Source organism: Melozone crissalis, unplaced genomic scaffold, assembly GCF_028551555.1.
Source record: "Melozone crissalis strain CALT ecotype California unplaced genomic scaffold, PUWL_Pcris_2 ptg000008l_1, whole genome shotgun sequence".
Classification (NCBI taxonomy): Eukaryota; Metazoa; Chordata; class Aves; order Passeriformes; family Passerellidae; genus Melozone; species Melozone crissalis.
Window position 1 is genome coordinate 16,049,211 of NW_026535786.1, and position 19,361 is coordinate 16,068,571.

The window sequence follows — 19,361 nt, forward strand, 5'->3', positions numbered from 1 at the left end:
TTTCTTTTCCTCTTTTACTAGTGTCTTTAAAAGCAACATTGTGCCTCATTTCATCACTGACCATCTGACAGAGTTAGTTTCTATTTCTGATGCCCTTCCACCTCTGGCAGGCAGTTGCAGAGTCCAGTCCCTGCAGCTTAGCCTTGGAGAAACCATTCCTTGTCCTCTGGGTGCATCTCAGTAGTTGTGTGCTGATGTCCTGAGGTGGAGGTGGACAGACACAAACAGCATGGCAGGAAACATTCTAAACAATCCTAGCCCAGCTCAGACTCTGGAGGGCTGGGAGGCATTGTGACACCATCTGCAAATGTTGTTCTGCCTCCTTTGCTGTCCTTGCTGATTCTCTCAGGCTCTGGAGAGCGAGCAAGCTGCCCTCTTGCAACATATGTGAGCACTGATGTGCCACAAGGCTGGCAGATGGAGCAGTGCTGTGCTCCCTGCTGTTTCTGCAAGAAGCCCTGAAGGAGCAGCACCACATGCAGATGTTTGAGTCAGGCTGCTCAGCAGCTTCTTCTTGAGCTCTTTACCCTCCCTGGTGTATGGAAAGGAAAACAAAATCCTTGTGAGCACCGCTATAAGAAAACACTTTAGAGTACTGCAGCCCCTGAAGATGAAAAGGTGTAGCCAGCATGACCCATATCCCATGGGCTGCCCTTCTTAACTAAACTACTGAGATAAACCAGTCCATTGAGACTGGTTCTGGACTTGCTGATGCAGATGTTCATGCATGCTTGAGGAACAGTCCCCAGGACCAAAACTTTTCCTTGGCTGTGGGTGAGTGCTTCACCCAGCAAAGCCTTCAGCAGCAACAAGCAGGAGGACCACATGTCATGATGTGTCCCCCAGACCTGTGACATTGGCCTAGCATGACTTTCACATCTTTTGACTTTGTTAGGCTTTGATTGACAACTCAATAAAACCCATCTGTTTCTCTAAGAAGGATTTCCTGGTAATGCATATGAAACCTCACACATGCACACACGTACATACATAAACAAATATAGTTGTATGTGTAAAAATACATTCATTTGTGTATATGTATGCATACACATTTATATGCTGATATGTGCCTTTATTTTTGTGTAGAGTTATGTGTGTCTGATCAGATGCTGCTTCTGGCAGAATTTTCCCCATGTTTTTCAGATCCAGAAACTGAGCCCACAGACTGTTGTAATCATATACCTGGGCATGACTTAGGATGGGTAGAGCAGCACCTTGTTTCACCAGAAAAACATCAGCAACCCCAGTAACCCACACCTTAATCCTCTTCAGAGAAATACTGACCTGTTTTCAGCCTCCTCTGAGCAGGGTTGGGGGGAGCATTTCTAGGTGACCTTCCACTGCCAGCAGAAGTCTTAATTTTCCAATCTGTGCTGAAACTCCCACCATCATTTTGTGCTCCTGTAAAACTGGTGAAAATGCTTCTGTCATTTGTATACCTCCTTTGCTAGTATTTGCATGTCTCAGTAAAAGGTGAGAGGGTGTAGAACAAATTGATCCTATTTTCTTTTGTGGAACACACTGATGAGTCCAATGGGATTTTTTGTATGAGTGTGTTTCTTTGGGTCAGGCCCAGGCAACCTGGCAATGAAAGCACTCAGTCTAAATATGTGCTCAGCAACTGAGCAAAGATGGAATGGATTTGATGCTGCTTGGCTACAAATTATAATGCTTGATTATTGCTAGTGCCTTTGCATGTTTGTTTTCAATCAGACTGAAATCATAAAGCCTTATTTACTTTTTAGCAAAAGTCTGTTTTCGTTTGCCTTTCACTTCTCATTTGCAGCCGTCATGGGTTTGCATTCAGGCTCCTCATCTGTCTGCCTGTGATATGTAATGATCCTCAGCGATTTCTCCTGCTCTTTGCCCTAAGTTGTTGACTGTCTGTAAAACAGCCCATTTGGAATAACCTCTGGAAATTGCTGTACCGCTCTTGACTAGGAGAGCCCTAGAGGCAAGATCAGGGAGAGGCCTGAGTGAAAGAACATTGCTGCATAACCCAGTGTCAGTCTGCATCAGTCCATCAGTGTGACAGAGGGCAAAAGAAAAAGAAGGGAGAAGGGAGAAGATATAAGTAAGTTCTGTGAGATTCAACCATGCCGTTTTTCTTCCACATGAGAGCTTGGTCCAGGACCAGCTTCTCTGTTAGTTTGTACCTTGCTACTGAATGATAACCTGGGCTCTCAGTGGGGTGATGGGCCCCTGTTCTCTCTTTTACATACCTGAGCTTGTTGGCACTGCCATCCTGAGTTAGCTGGCATGGCTGGATGTGGGCTTTAAAGCTTGGGAGTGGTCATGTATGCTTGTGAACGTGTGGCAAGCATGGAAGGAGAACCATGAGTGCTGGTGAGCCTCCATCCTCTCCTTGCACATTTGAAGGAAAATTACACATTCCAGAAATTTCCTGGAAAAGAACAGCAGAGAGAACTGCAGAGCAGCCCACTTTGCTGCAGCACAGGTGTTCCTGAGATAACAGCCCAGTTTCTTGATTCATCTTGTCTCTTCTGCAGCCTTCCAATGGCATTTATTTGGGAATTAGCTGCTTTTGTCACCACCATGCCACTGCTACAAAAGGGAAGTAAGGATCTGTTGAGCAGTGGGAGATCATTACGGAGCAGCATAGAAACTGCAGGCAGATTCCATGTCCTCTAGAGATTGCTGCAGATTTCAGTGTATGGAGATGGTGTTTGTGAAGGGCACAGTACAAAGGACTTCAAAACTGTTTAACTAGTCACTGGTATTTTTCAGGTGCACATCAAGACCTAAGCACTCAGAATTTCCTTCTAACAGCCCCAAAAGTCTGTATTATAAAGAGAAAGCTGGAATTCCTATTGCCTAGCACACCAGAGTCCAAGTAGAAAAGGACTCAGGGACAAACTAACACTGACACTCAGGTAGGGAGCATTGATCCCCTTGAATTGCTGTTCTCCTGATTCTGGAATCCTAATAATCCCATGTAGGAATCTCAAAGTGATGAGGGAGATTTTGGGTTCTACCTCCTTACAACAGTCAAGAAGAATGTGTTCAAGCTTACAAGTTGCCTCCACAGTAATTTTGGGACTGTGAGAAAATGAGCAGGTCTATATCAGGTGGCAGGCCCAAGTAAAAGATGTGCTTGATTTTTAAATTTCTTCTGAAGCTCTTGTAAATGAAAACATGAAGACCAAAAGCTGTGAGAGGAGGAAGAAACTTATGGAGTCCATGCAATCTGGGGCTTTGTTGCCAGCAGTTAAGTGGGTTAGCATGGCTTACTTGGATTTCTATGCTTAAGAGGAGAGCAGAAGAAGAAAGGAAAGCATGATACAGAAAACATGCCATGAGCTTGTTTATAAATCTGGATGAAAGACAGTAGGCTGTGAAGAGACTTCAGATGAAGCCTACATTGCTGGCTTTCCATCCCATCACCCAACACTTACCTGGGCTCTTCCCGGGCAGGTTGCTTGTCCCAGCTCCCTTGAGCTGCAGCATCGGCATCGCCCTTCTCCTGCACTCCATCAGCTGGTGCAGCCTTTGGATTTTTTAGTGGTTTTGGTACCTGTCACCAGAATCGAGGTCCATGGCAGAATTCTTGTCTTACTGCTTGCTTATCGTCACAGCATCTAGGCATTTACCAAGAGAGAGGTCAATTCATTACATGCAGCTCCAAAACTATTCTGATGTTTTCTATACTTACACCCGAGTCCATTCCCAGACACAGCATAAATTATCCAGTTACTCCCATCTCCAGAATTATTTATCCTGATTGCTTGTGATGTGGTAAACAAAATGCTGTACTATATCCACCCTAATCTGCTGTGGATCAGGTTTGTTAGGATTGGAATGGTTAGCTGAGGACGTGCACAGCTCATTGACCTGCCATGCAGAACCTGAGCCACTGTTTTCCGAGGCGGTTGTACCACAGAGTCAGAAAAGCCAGGAGTGGAGATATCCTGTTCTGTTATCTGGTCCTTTTTTTGCAGGAAATTCTCAGCAGGATGTTTTCCTAACAAAACTATTCTAGTATTTTGTACAACCTCTTTCAAAAGTGCCTGCGTGACAGAATTTGCCAGCTATGTCAAGGTGAAGTCACATTTCAGAGGGGCACGGTGACCGCCGGGGCTGAGAGTCAGCATTCAGTGCCTGCTTTGGCAGTGCTTTCTCTTAGGCTCTCTTTGATGTGTGCTGTCTGTGAGCTGGCTGGGTCTGCCAAGGGCTTTTTCATTCCTGCTTCAAACATCACAGTTGTCAGATCTGCTCTGGAAAATCAGGTGTTCCTACATGTCTTATTTAGATATGTTCGATGTAAGCTGGGTATAATATCAATGGGGGAAAAAAATATCCTTGATGGTGGTGCCGTTGGCTTCACTCAAACTCCCAGGCAGGGAGGTTCTGTTGAAATGTGTGAGCCTGCAGGTTGTGTTGAAATGTGTGTGCTTGGAATCAGAAGGGCACATCCCAAACAGCACTCAGTGTTTCCACTTCCCACGCAGGCCATGGAGGGTGATGGCTTGTAGCATCTGACAGATTTGAGATCTGTTTTTCCTACATTTTTGCCCACAAAATCACGACTGTGACAGGACAGTGCTTTCATCACAGGGAATGGCACTGTTGTGATAACCTTTGTGACACTGCAGGGCCATTTCTCACAGAAGCAGAGGGGAAAAAGCACATGAAGTGTGTGACTTACACAGTGAATAAACTGTGCTGCCCATGTGGACAGGATCACCTTGGTGCCAACCATTCATCCTTTTAAACTGCGTTTATGGCAGCTAAAGGAGAAAAGCCAAGGTGAATTGTACAAACCAAGTTGTTTTTTTTTAAGCTGGTTTGATGCTGTTTACTGTCTCATGCTGTTCAAATACAGGTGTGTGTGTGTGTATGGAGGGGTTGTGGCAGCTTGGCCACAGCTAACAGCCAAATTCAACACTGGAATTTGAGAGTGAAACAGGTTTTGGCTTTTTTTTTCTTTTCTTTTTTATTTTTTATTTATTCTGTAAAATTAATTTAGTGCTGGTGAAAAGTATGCACAGACATCCTGGAAACTGAAGCTTTGTCCTTGTAGAATTTATGTCCGGACAGGGCAAACCATCCCCTTTCCCAGCTCTGCCATTTTCATCTCTGAGCAGGAGAGACCCTCTGCATGGATTTTGGATGCTGTGGTCCCTTCCATCCCAGGCTGGTGCTGGCAAGGAAACAGTGGAAGGCAAAGGAAATGCTATGTGGTGGGAAGGCAGGATTTATCCTTAGCTGCCACTGGTTAGGGCAGTGCACTGGGAGAAAATCTGGTGTTGTGACTGATGTGCTGCACCAGGGCTCGGGTGAGCTGCAGGGAGGAGAGCACAGCTTGATCTGCTTTCAAGTCTGTTTCTCAACCAACCTTATGCCTAGTGAAAATCGGGCCATGTCAGCAAAAAAGAAAAAAAAATATAGAGAATCAGCTTTAAAACTCGTGATTTACAGTAGAAAGTCAGGAAATGCAGAAAAATATCATATCAGAGATACTGATGATCAAGTATGTTGCCATTTGTACAATGTTGTTCCTTTCCTGTGATTAGGAGGCCAACTGAATATATTAGTTTGTTCTATTTTGTTATTATTTTGTACAAAATAACAACTCTCGCTTAGTACAGACTGAAACCCTTTATAAAAGGAAGTATTTTCTATTTTAGTCATTTAAATTGAAACAGGAGACTTTTGACCTTTATTGTCACAGTATTGACATAGCATGATAGGAAGCATGCACTACTATTGAGGATAATTGAAGATAATTTTAAAAAATACTTATGTATAACAAAACCAAAAGGATGAAATAAAAATGTCTGCAATCTTTTTTTTTTTTATGGGGCAGGATTCATAGTGAGGGGAAATGAAAAAAAAAAAATCCAAACTATTTCCTGCAAGTCAAAAATCAAAAAGTTGGTGTTCCAGGTGAAATGAAAGGTCTGCATTTATCCTCCAAATAGCTGAACTAAAATTAAAATAAAATTAGAGAGGACGTAAAACCTCCACCATGTGGCAGAAACCAGCAACCAAGGAGGCCCTGAGCGTGTCTGTCACCAGTGCTTATCCTTACAAGGAGTGGTCTGAGAAAATAACAGAAGGATAAAGTAGAAAATTCAGTGTGCTGCTGTTCAGTCCAGCTCAGTGCAGTGCACCCTGAGCACATGGCCCAGTCCAGCTTAGCTGACTTACTGTCTAACTGGGCACTCTTCACACTGACTGGTTAGGGTGTCTGACTCAGCAGCCTCCTCCCTGTGTCCCTCTGTAGCCCATGGACTCTCAGAGTTTCTTCTGGAAGGTGGCACTGAAGGCCAGGATATTGCCTGCATCTCCTGCTGGACCAGCATCTTCCTTGCTCTTTGCTGGCTTTGGTGGGAGGCCAGGAGGCCATCCTCCCACTGGTCACTGGATGGGGTCCCTCCCTCTTTTCTTAGTGACCTCTCCAGCTTGGGCTGCTGGGGGATCCAAAAAATGCTCAGTCCAGTGCCAGATGGAGCCTTTGCCAGGCTGGCAAAGAATGGGCACCTGGCTTGCTGGTGGGGAGGTTTGGGGGGTGGCAGCACCTTGGCTGGGAAGGGACAGGAGAAGGGAGAGCCAGCAGGGCAGGGAGGTGGGAATTTCAGTGCCCACTGCTGACACTGGGAGCTGGGGGCATCAGAAAGAGGAGAAGTGGTGCCTGACCCAGTGAGAGTAGCAGACTCCTGTAAAGGAGGTGGCATGAACTGTTGTCTTGGAAAAGAGCCTGGTGAAGGTGCACACTGAACTTGGAGGTGATGCCCAGTGAGAGTGGAACGAGTTACTGTGACTGCCCTTCTGGTTTATTTTTGTCTAGGGGAAGACAAGTATTGTCTTTTGTGTGCAGAGTGTTTATAACTCAATTTCCCTTCTGACTGGTGCCTTGCTCCACGCTCTCTCGTCCTCCTCCATCTGGTTTCTATTGTAATTTTAAATGAGGACAGTTTGGCTGTCTGGCAGAACAAGCAGGGTCTGTGTGACACCAGCTGCCCCTTCCAGCTCCTAAGCCTCCTAAGCTTGCAGCACAGTGTTAATTATAGGAGTGTCAAGGCTGGACTCCCTGCCCCCCATCTCCTTTCTGCGCCTGCACGTACAGCCCCTGCTGCAAATCCCCATCCATGTCTGATCTTCCCGTGGGAGACACCCAGCCCTGTGATTTACATGCCCTGTGACTCTGATAGAGACCTGCTGTAAAGCACATGCCAGAGCCTGTACCTTCCTCCATTCAGGGCTGATCCCAGCCTCAGTTCATCAGGAGCCATATCTGAAATAATCCTACCAGCTCAGAAACTCCTGGAAGTGGGAGAGAGCTGCTCACTGCTGCTCTAACCTCACCACCCCCAAAAGCCCAAAAGGCTAAGCTTTGTAGGAGATCAGAGCTGCTCAGGAATGCCGGAGCTACAGGTCCTGCTCAAAGAAAACATTTATTGTGCTCCAGTTCCATACAAGTGCTGCATTTAGGGGCTTGATTTGCAGGAAGTCAATGTAGTCCCTTCACCTCCAGGGATCTGAGGTCAAAGTCTGTAATTTTCAGTTGCGAGTGAAAAGTGTCCTCTATGGGATTTTTTTTTTTTTTGACATCACAAAACTGCCACAAATTTTGGCATAACTGACCCTTTCTCTTTCTATGAGCCAAAGACCTGGTATGGCAGGAAATCTTGCACATGATGAATGAAGGGCACTGGCAGAGATATGTGAGAAGCCCAGGGTTGGAAAAGCAAGGAAAAATGCAGGGCTGCAGTAAGAGATACTGGCAGAGCTCAGCGTATATTGCCTATTTGCAATCTATAGGTTGTCCCTGCTGTGCAGTTTTCACCCAATTTTAAAAATGGGTTGAATTTTATACATTTGCTACAGATTGTTCCCCTCAGGCCCGTGTTTTTTGCTTACCAGTCCTCAACAGACAGATGTAGCCTTCTCTTCTTCTGTATAGGGGGTTTGCTTACCTGCCCGAGGCCTCTTGACCTAATTTACTCCAAGGAAACTTCGAACTCAGCCAAAAAATGGTGTGATTTAATAGGTCTTACTTTCAAGAGGTCAAATTAGTCACAACAAACATCACTATCTGCATTTTTAGTTGGTTTTCTTATTCTTAATACTGAGGTTTTAAAAGTATCTAATAAAGCATTCTTTGTGCATGTACCCCATTTTTTGGCAGCCAGGCACCATCATATGAGGCTTGTCTCCATGAAAGACTGTTAACCTTTAGACAAACCTTGTCATGTGGCTGTCGTGATCAAATATGGTTTCTGTTCAATTAATTCTTTTTTTGGGTTGCATGGAGTTCAATGGTTTCTATTCCCTCACCGAGACAGATCTGAGGTGGACATGGATCTGCCTAACTTTCATTTTTGCTGGTTACATGTCATTTATTCCAAGACCCCTACCAAGAAGGAAATTTTAATATGCCATGTATGCATAGCTTCTGCCATAAAGATGTTAAAGCCTGATTTTCCAGAAATGGAAATGAGGCCTGAAGTAATTTATCTTTCTCTTATTTTAGCATTCTCATCATCATATGATCTGAGTTCCCTACTGCAGTTAATCAGGACTTGCTCAGAGATAGGAAGGTCCTCTTTTTTTGATGTGTCACTTGGACTTTTCTTGGAAGGATATTAACGAAATTTAGTACTTCTTTTTTTTCTCTGTCTCCTTCCACACCATTCAGCCCACATAGCAAGTAGGTGTTGCATGCACTGAAAGGAATGCTTCCCAGGTCCTTTCCTTTCTGGAAGGCTCTGATGCACCTTCCCCTCCAAAGTCCATGAGGAGAGAATACCATAGCTCTGTGACTGTTGTGGACAAAGCTTTCACTCTGTACACTTCAGCTGTTCTCTTTGCAATTCCATGGTTTCATGAACACTGTTTAGGCTTAGGGCCTCTGCCATGAGCTCCACCCAACAGCTTGAGGGTCTTGAAAATCAGCACAAGGGCTTTGAGTGTGACACACCAATGTACCCATGTTCTGAGTGCTTGCTCAAAAAACCCATAAAGTCAATTTTTCCCTGATGTTTTGGAGAAGCTCCTTTGGCTGAGAAGAATTAGTCTGTTTGGACCGTTCAGGCTTCCAAGTAATCACTGGGACTTTGTGCATGCCTGTGTTTGGTTTGGCCAAAAAACAAGAGAAGGGACACATGAAAGGACTTCTTCTGTACTTCCCTCAGCAAGTCAGGAGGCAGAAGGGCAGCCCTCCCCTGAGTGACTGGCTCAGTAGCAGTGTGTCCCTGAGGTGGGTGCAAGCTTGGAGCCCTTCTCACCAGAGCCTGTGCCCTGCAGTGCTTGGCAGGGACAGGTCCACCCATGAGCTGGTTCTGGCCTCAGTGGCTCCCATGGGAAATAATAAAATAAAGAAAAAATAATAGTGTAGTAACTTTTTTTGTTCAGGCTGTCATTGGAGGGCTGTCTTTGGATGCCATCTGATGAAGCACATGTTAATATGTCATTATAGTCCTGAACTTTAAGCAGAAGGGCTCAGGGAAGGTCCAGCCAGAGGCATTGTCTCCAGGGTGTCACAAAGATGCAGTAATTGCTATGCCTGGCTTTCCAGTCAAATCTATGGCTTAGCTGGTTTCTCTCCATACAGCTTTTGAAATGTGCTGTGCAGCAGAGTCAGCATTATAGCAGGGAACTTTTGACTTGTGCATTTACTGACTTGTGCCTATGGCTGTGTGAAGCATTGCATTAAATACACAGTAGTTTCTAGCACCTAATAAGGAAGGGCTTTCTTACTGTTATTGTTATAGCTTGGGTTGTTATAGTACTGGGGACAGGGAGCCTTGATCTGACCAAGAGAATGGGGGGCTCTTGTACCTATATAATGGGGAAAAAATAAACATATACCTTGGGTCCAAGCCTGGATGTAAATGTTGTGCCTCAGGCTCCTCTCAGCTTTAAGACTGGTTAGGTCTTTGTCTAGTTATGCTGATGGAGTTCTTTTGAAGCCAATGTCAGGTTTTGTCAGTGTGCAGATCTAGTCAATATTTGAACTTTATACCTCCTCAGTGGGAATTATGAGCACTAAACTGTGGGTATGTAGGCTTATATGGAAGTGTGAATGCTTCTCTGATTTTTGTCCAAGCCAATGAGACCTTTTGGCACAATTCAGCAAGGCTGGAGCTCTATACTGAGGAGGGTGGAGGTTCCCAGGATCTCAAGCTTTGCCACATGCTTTCAATTAGAATGAAACAGCTTATTTTATTTTATTTTGGAAGAAATAGGAAGAGAGGGAAACCCTACCTTTCTTTCTGCTATGTTACTGTGACTTCAGGGTCAGTCATTGTCACATGCCAATGAGCATTGCGTGGCACAACCACAACATATCCTCACGGCCACTTCGCACTTGCCACGGGGCTATTTTTGATTTGCACTGTATTTCTTTCATTGCTGTACCCTCCCCTGCATCCACAGAGAGCCTCTGCTGTTTTTTTCATGGAACTGTCTCCTCTGTGGTGACTTGTGGGAGCTGTCAGTGTGTATTCACTGGACATCTTGCTTTGCTTCCCTCTCGTAGTCCCTTACGTGCTGAAGAGCTGTGCAGAGTTCATTGAGACTCACGGCATCGTGGATGGGATCTACCGGCTCTCAGGAGTGACATCCAACATACAGAAGTTGAGGTAAGGGCAACGTTTGGGAGTGTCAGAGGGATTCAGGGACATTGCTCATACCTTTTTGGTGTTAGTCTCTCAGGTACACACTGTGGCCAACAGAGGTCCACACTGATGCAGAAGATAAACTGTCTTTGAAGTTGCTAACAGGGAAAGACAGCCTTTTAGGGATTAGCCCAAAAAACCTATGTCTCCCTCTGCATCTATTAGTGGGAAAGGCAAGGAGGGTCTCAGTGCAAATACTGAGTTGCTCTCTCTCACTTTGGGACAAAGCAATCTCCTTATATCAGTTTGAGATCCACTCCCTGCGTTAGGGATAATGGAGACTAATTGAAACCTCAGCATCTCCCTGAACTTGGGACACAATCTGGGCCAGCCTGAAGAGACATCTCTGCTTTCCCATTTGTTTTTTCTCATTTACTCTGTAAATGAGTACTTAGGGTGGAGTACTGGCCTGCTACAGCTCTTATTCACCCATATTGTTATGCTTCCATATTGTTTCAGACAAGAGTTTGTTTCTGACCAATGCCCAGATTTGACAAGGGAAGTTTACCTCCAGGACATCCACTGTGTGGGGTCACTCTGCAAGCTGTACTTCAGGGAGCTGCCCAACCCTCTCCTCACTTATGAGCTCTACAAGAAATTCACGGTAAGACCCTTGGCTGTTCTTGTTCTTCTCCAGCAGTGTGGATGTGCTGCAGATTCCTCCATGACAGCTGTTTGGGATTCACTCCAATGTCCTGGCTTCTGGTGCATCTATCCATGTAAACACTTCTCAGTGCTCTAACCTTCTCATCTCATGTTGGCTCTCTTTCCCTGTCCTTGTTTCTTTTCACCATTTCATGTTTATTTCTCTCAGTTTGTCTGCTGTTTCCTCCCCTTCATCTTGCTCATTTTTTCACTGCGTTTCTTCCCCACTGCCTCTTTTTCTCCCCATTGTGCACCTCCTCCCAGCACTACTAATTCTCTTTCTTTTCCTCATTACTGTCCATCACTGAATCTTCTGGCTCACCTGGGCTTGTGATCATAATCACAGGGGTGTGGTTTCCTCATCCCTGTCCCTCCAACTGCCCCTGACACCTGCACAAACTGGTTGCCCAGCCCATGTGTAAAGTATACACTTTTCTGCATCTGTCACACTTTTCATACTGTTTGTAGGGCTGCAGATGAGGATACTGGTTATGCCAGATACGACATATCAGGTCCATCATGATCACATTATAAATAAAAATGGCAGAGGAAAGTGGCAGCTGGCCAAGCAGAAATCTCTAACTTTGTTTAAAGAGATTACAATTCAAAGAGTAGTTACTTGATTCTGGAAAGCAGCCATAGATTATACGTGGATACAGTTGGAGCTTAGGAGCAGACTGCGGGGGAGCAGAAATATAAGACCACAATGCCTGAATTTTTAAGAGACTTGGCTAATTTTGATGACAGATAATATTTTATTAAAAGGTGGCACAGCAAGCTATGCTTGTTATTAAAGCCTGCGTGTTTCTTAGCGCTCTAAATCTACTTTCAGTTTTTTATGACACCAGCAAATTTACATTCCATCATGAGGCTGAAATCTTGCATGCTGAAGGTATGCACTTCCAGCTAAAAGAATTTACCAACTTCTTAAGATAACTGGTGTGGGGGATGGGAAAGATTGTTTTCTCAGAGTTAGAAACATCCGTCCTTTGTTAAGAATTTCTGTCATCCTGCTCTTTCCCATTTGCTGGGAGGAGGAGGTGACAGCCATTGCCAAAAATGTCAGATGTTGCAGAGAAGAAGTTCTGCAAAATCAGGTGTTGCTGTCTGAGTTGCCTCTATCCCAAATCAAGCACTTCCAAGCGACACTGCTGTGGCACAGGAGGCACTGGGAGACATCCATGGGGTCCTCACAAGGAGATGCTCTCCAAAGTCTCCCTGTTGCCTCTTTTGGAAAGAGGTGTCAGTGCAAGGGGTGCTTGCTGTGGGGCAAAGCCAGATGGGACCAGCCAAGCAGGAGCTTGCAGTAAGAAGTCAGGTAGCTCTTAGGAACACAGCTCTGCTGGGGATTTTGGGGTGGGAATGGCTCGCTGTGCTGCCTGACAGCCGTGCAGTAATGTTAGGTGTCTTGCTGTTCCAAATTTTAAGTAAGATTGGTCTTTGTTTCAAGGTGATGTAGAGTCAAATCTTCAGGGAAAATCCTGAGCAGATTTGAAAAATTGACCTGTGTCCTCAGGATAAAAGGATTTTGAGGATATGGGGTAGGTTTGCTGGAGACAGTCAGGATGAATAGGATCTTGAAAACACAGGGTATCATTCAGCCATTCACTGTAACTGATGAGTCTCATTCTTGTTGGAGCTATTTGGCCGGTGTCTTCCTGGCTATCGCTACTGATTTATGGAAGAAAAAATGCTCTAAAGGAAACATTAGGATTTAGATGGAAACTTCTTTTAGGAAAGAATGTTTGCTAAAAAGTGAAGTTTTGGGATGATGACTTGCAGATTTTCAGTAGATACATTTGGTAAATAGCTTTATTCAAAAACAAAAGGGAAAACATTTCTGTAACTGTCTGAGTGTTTCTTTTACAAGTACTTTCTAAAGGAAATGTTTCAATGTTACATCAACACATTCTAACTTACAGAAAATGTCTTTCAGAAAAGGGTTAAATAGTTCCAAATTTTAATTATCATTTCTGTAACTAATGTTTGAGTGTGATGCTTTTGGTCAACCTTGAACAGTTGTTTTCTAAAATCTTATATACCAGCTTCCCAAAATGTTATCACTTTGGGTTGACCTAAAAGGTTGATTTTTTTAAATCTCTGGCTTTTCAGTTTTTCCACTTAGCCACAAAATCCATTATTCATGCAAGCCTGCATAGAAGGGATTTATAATTGGTAACCCAGCTGACAGGAAGCACAGTCAGATACTAGGAGGAAAGAAAGAAGAAAGACCGATTCCCCAAGGAGCAGAAAACCCCCTAGGAGCGTGTGTGTGCGTGGGGTGTCTGAGCAGGGAACAGTGGCAGCTGTACCTCAGCAGAGGAGTGCTGGTAGGAATAAAGAACACATGCTGATCCCAGCCTGACTGAGCCAGAGCTGGCTCTGAGCTGGGATGGGCTGCACTTGGAGTCACCACAGTGATTCAGAGATTTCTGTCTAAGGAAAGTCATGTTCTTAATGACTAGGGAAGGGTTGTCCTCTTGGTCATCTCTATGTCAAGTTCACAGGTGTAGCATCCCGGTCATGACCTCACTGGCTATACATTCTTGCCAAGTGATTGCCATCTTGCATCCTAGTGATGGATGGTTGTTTCTCGGGACATATAAGTTGACTCTGCTTGGCTTGTTCTAGCCTGGGCATAGAGGGACCAGCTCTAGGAGGCCAAGCTTACCTTCTCTCTCTGGACTGTATTCCACTCCTTAACAAGGGCTCATGAATTGTGGACTCCCAGAATCACTAGTGGAGTTAAAAAAAAATGGCATAAATTCATACCATGATGAACAGATATGCAGGAAATTGAATTATTGGTTCTTCCTTGAATTTTGTATTCGGCTGCTGTAATCTGCAGTTTTGCACAGCTCCTCAGGTCTCAAAGCACAGCTCGTGTGGGTCAGACATGTGGCTTGGAGGAGTGAACAGGTCATGACCTCAGAGAAGCTGGTATTCACTTGCTGTCTAATCATTAGGTCTTTGAGACCTGGAAGGTTGAATATGGTTATGAAAATGTGCACCAGGGGAGAAAATATTGTGCACAATCTAATGCTTTAGGTGCACCAGTTAAAGTTTTTATTTCTCTCAGTCTCCATTTTTGGACAAGACTATTCAGCTGGAAACATTGTATTAAGATTACAAGAGCTCTTATGTTTCAGATTTCTGGGCTTTTTTTTTTAAGGCACCATAGATGTCAGCGATGGAGAGAGACAGGGAGACTGACTCCGTGATCAGAATCCGATTTTATCGTGGGATACGAATGCTTATATACTATTTCAGGGAGGCTAGTAATGTGTACTACAATGATTAGGTTAAAATCACATACATAAACTTATGCATATAACAACATCTCTTGCTTGCAGAGTTTAATGTGATTTTCTTTTTCTGGTAAACTCGTTTCATTTAATCTCCTTGCAACCCAGGTCTAATTTTCAAAGTTCTGTTTGCTTTTGCCAAGGCATCCTGTTATCAAATCTCTTATGTTAACCAGGTCCAAAGTCCATCATCCGTCTTGTGTCCCCCCAACATTCCAACACACAGACACTTGTAAAATCACTAGAAGGAGTTAACCTGCCTTTAATTTGGGCAAACCAAATACATGTGCATCTCATATATACCTAACTAGTGAGCTCACTTGTTTTATCTGCCCTCACTTCTCTGGGCTGGAAACTGGCAGTGTTAGGTTAGCTGATGGTTGCAGATGAGAAGTGATCTGCAGGGAAGAAGGCAGTGACAAAACCAGCGGTGGTAGCATCATCACAGAGGGTTCTGTAGTGGCTGCTGCAGGAAGATGCTTCTGTAGCAGTGGTAATTTCAGGTTCATGATGTTTAAGTGATGGATGGCTTGGGAAGGGTTGCTTCCTTCCTTTCCTCCCCTGGCAGAGCTGACATCTGTCTGGAGGCAAAGCTTGTGCTGGCTGTGTGGGTCACAGCATCTTCCTTTGAACTCGCTCCAAGATCCAGCAGCAAGCGGGCGGGTAGGAGGAGGTTCCAGACAGTCGTGCACTGTTTGAATTGGTGGTGGCTTGTCCTCCCCCAGCAGAAATATTGAAAGGGAATAGCTGAACAGATGAATGCCAATGCAGTGAACTCCCAGGAATGCTGACAAAAGCTTCTCGTGGCTTTCTGAGCTCTTGGTCTATAGAGATTTGCTCAAGACTGAGATGTATAACTTTGATTCTGTCTAAGCCTGAGTATAAGAGTTTATTAATCTGCTGGGCAGGGATTCTGCTATGGCTTCTTCCATCATGAAAGATGCAAACCCACAAAAATAATCCCTTCAGCTATGTTGTTATGACAGTCAAAATATTGTTTATTTTGAAGAACACAGAACATGTATATTCAAGGTATTCTCATAAAACAGCTTGAAAAACATGTTTTAACAGGTTATTTTTGGGGGGTGTCATTGCTTTTTGCTTCTTCCATTATTTCCACTTCTCTCTTTCTCCTCTCATTTTATCCATCATTACCCAAGTTAAAAAAAGTGAAAAGAACCAAAAAAATATCCCATGAAAAGCAAAGCAAAACAAACCAACATAAGCCAAAAACCCCCCTGTAATTTGTAATTGAAGGTCTAAGTCCTTGATTGGCCCTCTCCCTTAAATACTGACCACCGTGTCTGAATGTCTGGGCATGGTGTGCTGAGACATGGAATAACAGTGCATGAAATCTCTGCTGTGCTGGGGACACAAAGAAACTTCTTCTTCCAAGAGCTCTGTAGGGTAACAAGAGAGCATTCCCTCTGAGACAGGGTGTCTTGTGTGACCCTTCTTATCCCTCTTCCTTTTCCCCTGAGTCCATTGCCAGGGTGTACTCTTTCCTTGTGTCCCTGCAGGAAGCAGTGTCGCGCTTCCCCGAGGATGAGCAGCTGGCACGAATTCAAAATGTCATCCAGGAGCTGCCACCATCACATTACAGGTAAGATTGTGTCCACAGAGGTGCTGAGGATCCGCATGGTGACCTCACGCTCATCAGGAAATAGTGCCAGAAATAGCTCTAGAATTCATTTCCAGAAATCAATTTCCAAAAGCTGACTCACCATTTCCAAATCTGGCAACAATTTATCTGGCATTTAAATATCATTGAACAAACCTTTGTTAGAGACAGAACAAGGTGTTCTTGCTGCACTCTTACCATCCCCCTTCCCCAAGTATGAGCACTGTGGCACCCTTGGGCAGTGTCCTGGGTGTGGTAAGGAGAAGATGATCTGCTGGAGGTGCTTGAGCAAGGGCTAAGAGCTCAGCCTTTGCAGCATCCCATTCCCTCTTCCACCCATCTCCCATGTTCTTTGCTCCCATCATGCTAAGGATAGTTTGGTTCATGCCCCACCCCTGGCCTACCCCAGCTGGAGCTCAGCTGTTCAGCTATTCACTGCCATCCCCTGCAGATGCTGGTGCTGTGTCTCCTCTGCCCCACGGGCTCTGTGGTGCCATTGCAGACACCTGGGGAGGGGACAGGGCTGGCTCGGAGCCTCGCTGTCCCAGCTGGCAGGCCCTGGTAATGTGACACATTTTTCTTTCTTTGTATGAAACCACTGCAGGACGTTGGAATACCTGATCAAGCACCTGACTCACCTGGCCTCCTTCAGCAACATGACCAACATGCACACCAGAAACCTGGCCTTGGTGTGGGCTCCAAATCTCCTCAGGTACAGTAGAGGCTCCTCTAATTCAGAGCACCGTGCTGAGTTCCAAGGGGAGAGGCAGCATCTGAGCACAATGACCTGAGGGAAATGCAAATATGGGGAAAAACTGAGCAACTAAAGGGAAGAGCATAGCAGAGCAAACAGCTTTTCTTCCAGGTTGAATAATCTAAGGTTTTACTGCCAGCGTCCAAGGAAGCTTGTGGGTTTGTGTGTTTCATATTGAAAAAAAGTTGTTATTTGCAAGTTGAGCATAGATTTAGAAAGGGGGACTTAACTCATCACTTGGGAATGTTAATGACATTTTTGATGGTGCCAGTGCTTCTGCAGCAGGGCAGTGAGAGACAGCAAGGATCAGAAAGGAGAAAAACAGGGCAATAATACTAGACCTGTTCCCAGATCTGCTTGTGCAAAATTGAGATGAGCTTGCTGGGCTTGAAACGGCAGCCAGTGTCAGATCTCAAGACCACCAGCTAGTTTTTCATGTTTGTTATGCCTGGCAATCTGCTGTGAAGAAGCCTGGATTAGATGCAGGCAGGGGTTTGGCTGCTATGTTGTAGAGCTAAGCAGAACAAGGAAAAATAGCATATGGGGAAAAAAATTAAATATTTTGTATCTTGTCAAAATTCCCTTTCCATCCATCCAATACTCCTGCATTTAGAGGAAAGAACTATGCAAGGAGAGTGCAGGACTGCAGCTGGGCAGGAGAGGGGTGATAGCAGAGCCATCAGGGTAGCCCTGGGCTGGCAGAGAACATTGGCTAGAGAGGTGCAGGCCTGAAAAGCATGCTCTAAAGAGTTATCTCACCCTTCTGAATCCCAAAAATGCCAGAGCAGGTTCTGAAAATGAATCAAATGTTGGCTCTATTGAATATCATAAATTGGGACTTTACTGCTGAGACATTTTCATTCTAACATCAGTCCTTGTCAAAAAAAAAAAGAAGTCTGTTTTTCCTTTGCGATCTTTAATAAGTACAAGTCCCAGGGAGGAAAAGAAAGGAGCAAGCAATGCAACTGCAGTCTCCTCACAGGGTTATCCTCTTGGCAATGCCCCAAGCTGTTATCTAACACACCAGTCATTAACTTTACAAAGGATCCATTGCCCAAAGATAATTTCTTCAGCAACACTTTGGCACGTCAAGATAAGGAATATTCCTTTGCTGAGGGCAAGATTGAGAATGTGGGAGCACAGGGGAGGCAGAAAAGAGACTATTGGGGCACACAGTGAAGTATTGAAGAAATTGGCATGGGGAAGACCTGAGCAGGGTCTAAGGGATTTCACTGAGAGGTCATTGAAGCACTGAGTAGGGATCTAGAAGCAGCCTTTGAAGGCTCCTGTGTTGTTTTTCAGGCCCAGCCTTGACATAGCTAAAATAGGAAAAAGGAAGAAGAATGGAACTTGAGAGTCACAGTTTTACCTGATGAAAATGTAAAAGCCATGTGGGGAAAATAACACATTCAGGAAAGGAAGTAGCAGAGATGGCAAAGAAATCAAAGAAAATAATTTTTAAAAGAGTGAAAAGACAAAGAGAGGATGAGGGCCTGTGAGGGAAGGAGAGGAAGAGGTACAGCAAGAGTGGGGAAATGATCCCAGCTGCCTTGCTTGCAGGAAGAAATCTGGTCTGTCCTTGCCAGGGGCTGTGTGTGGCAATGCTCACTAGGGGTGCCCCTCTTTGCTCGTGCAGGTCAAAGGAGATTGAGGCCGTTGGCTGCAATGGGGATGCAGCTTTCCTGGAGGTGCGAGTGCAGCAGCTGGTGATCGAGTTCATCCTGAACCACGTGGATCAGATCTTCAACAACACCAGGAAAGCCAGCTCTGCAGAGAACATTGGTAGCAACCTCCCTGAGCCACTTCCCGTGTCACTTGCTATGTTGTTCAGCTCTCCCTTCAACTAACATTACAAGCACAGAAACCCGTGCTATCACCACAGACTTCCCCAAAGACACCTTGAGCCCAATATCTCATTACTCTTGTCTTCTTCATCCCTATCTTCAACATCTTCTTTTTCAATACTAGCCTCCTTTAGTGTTTTCTCAGGTTGCCTTTTGTCTCATCCTTTGCATGTTCTCCTGTGGCTTAACCCTTTCCCCAAAAGGAAGAACCACCAGATTGATTCTCAGTATTGGTCTAAACTTTCTCTCTAAGTCCATCAGCCACAGTCTCAGCTCTTCTGTCAGATTCCCCCAGTTACAATTCCTCATACCAACAATACCTGCCCTGCAGCCACTATTTCCACCCAAGGCAGAGGTCACACTCCCAGGCACTCCTGGGAAAAAAATTAATCTTGTGCTCCAAAGACTTCTATCTTGTTCCTGAGGACATTTTATAAAAGAGATTTTTTTTTCCTGGGACATCAATAGTTTTCAGAGATGCTGATTTTACTGTTTAGTGATGGTTTTGTTGGCAAAGACCGGGAAGTGAGAAGGCATGGATCAACAGTG

General features: G+C 44.7%; 1 protein-coding gene across 1 annotated transcript in view; it reads left to right on the plus strand.

The window, feature by feature from the left end:
- The window catches only part of ARHGAP31 (Rho GTPase activating protein 31), a 59,911-nt gene that overhangs the window by 24,945 nt on the left and 15,605 nt on the right, over nucleotides 1-19,361 (plus strand). The window contains exons 2-6 of the mRNA XM_054269948.1: nucleotides 10,505-10,607; nucleotides 11,103-11,247; nucleotides 16,114-16,196; nucleotides 16,819-16,926; nucleotides 18,605-18,750. Coding sequence (XP_054125923.1) covers nucleotides 10,505-10,607; nucleotides 11,103-11,247; nucleotides 16,114-16,196; nucleotides 16,819-16,926; nucleotides 18,605-18,750 — 585 coding nt within the window. The remainder of the gene's footprint in view (nucleotides 1-10,504; nucleotides 10,608-11,102; nucleotides 11,248-16,113; nucleotides 16,197-16,818; nucleotides 16,927-18,604; nucleotides 18,751-19,361) is intronic.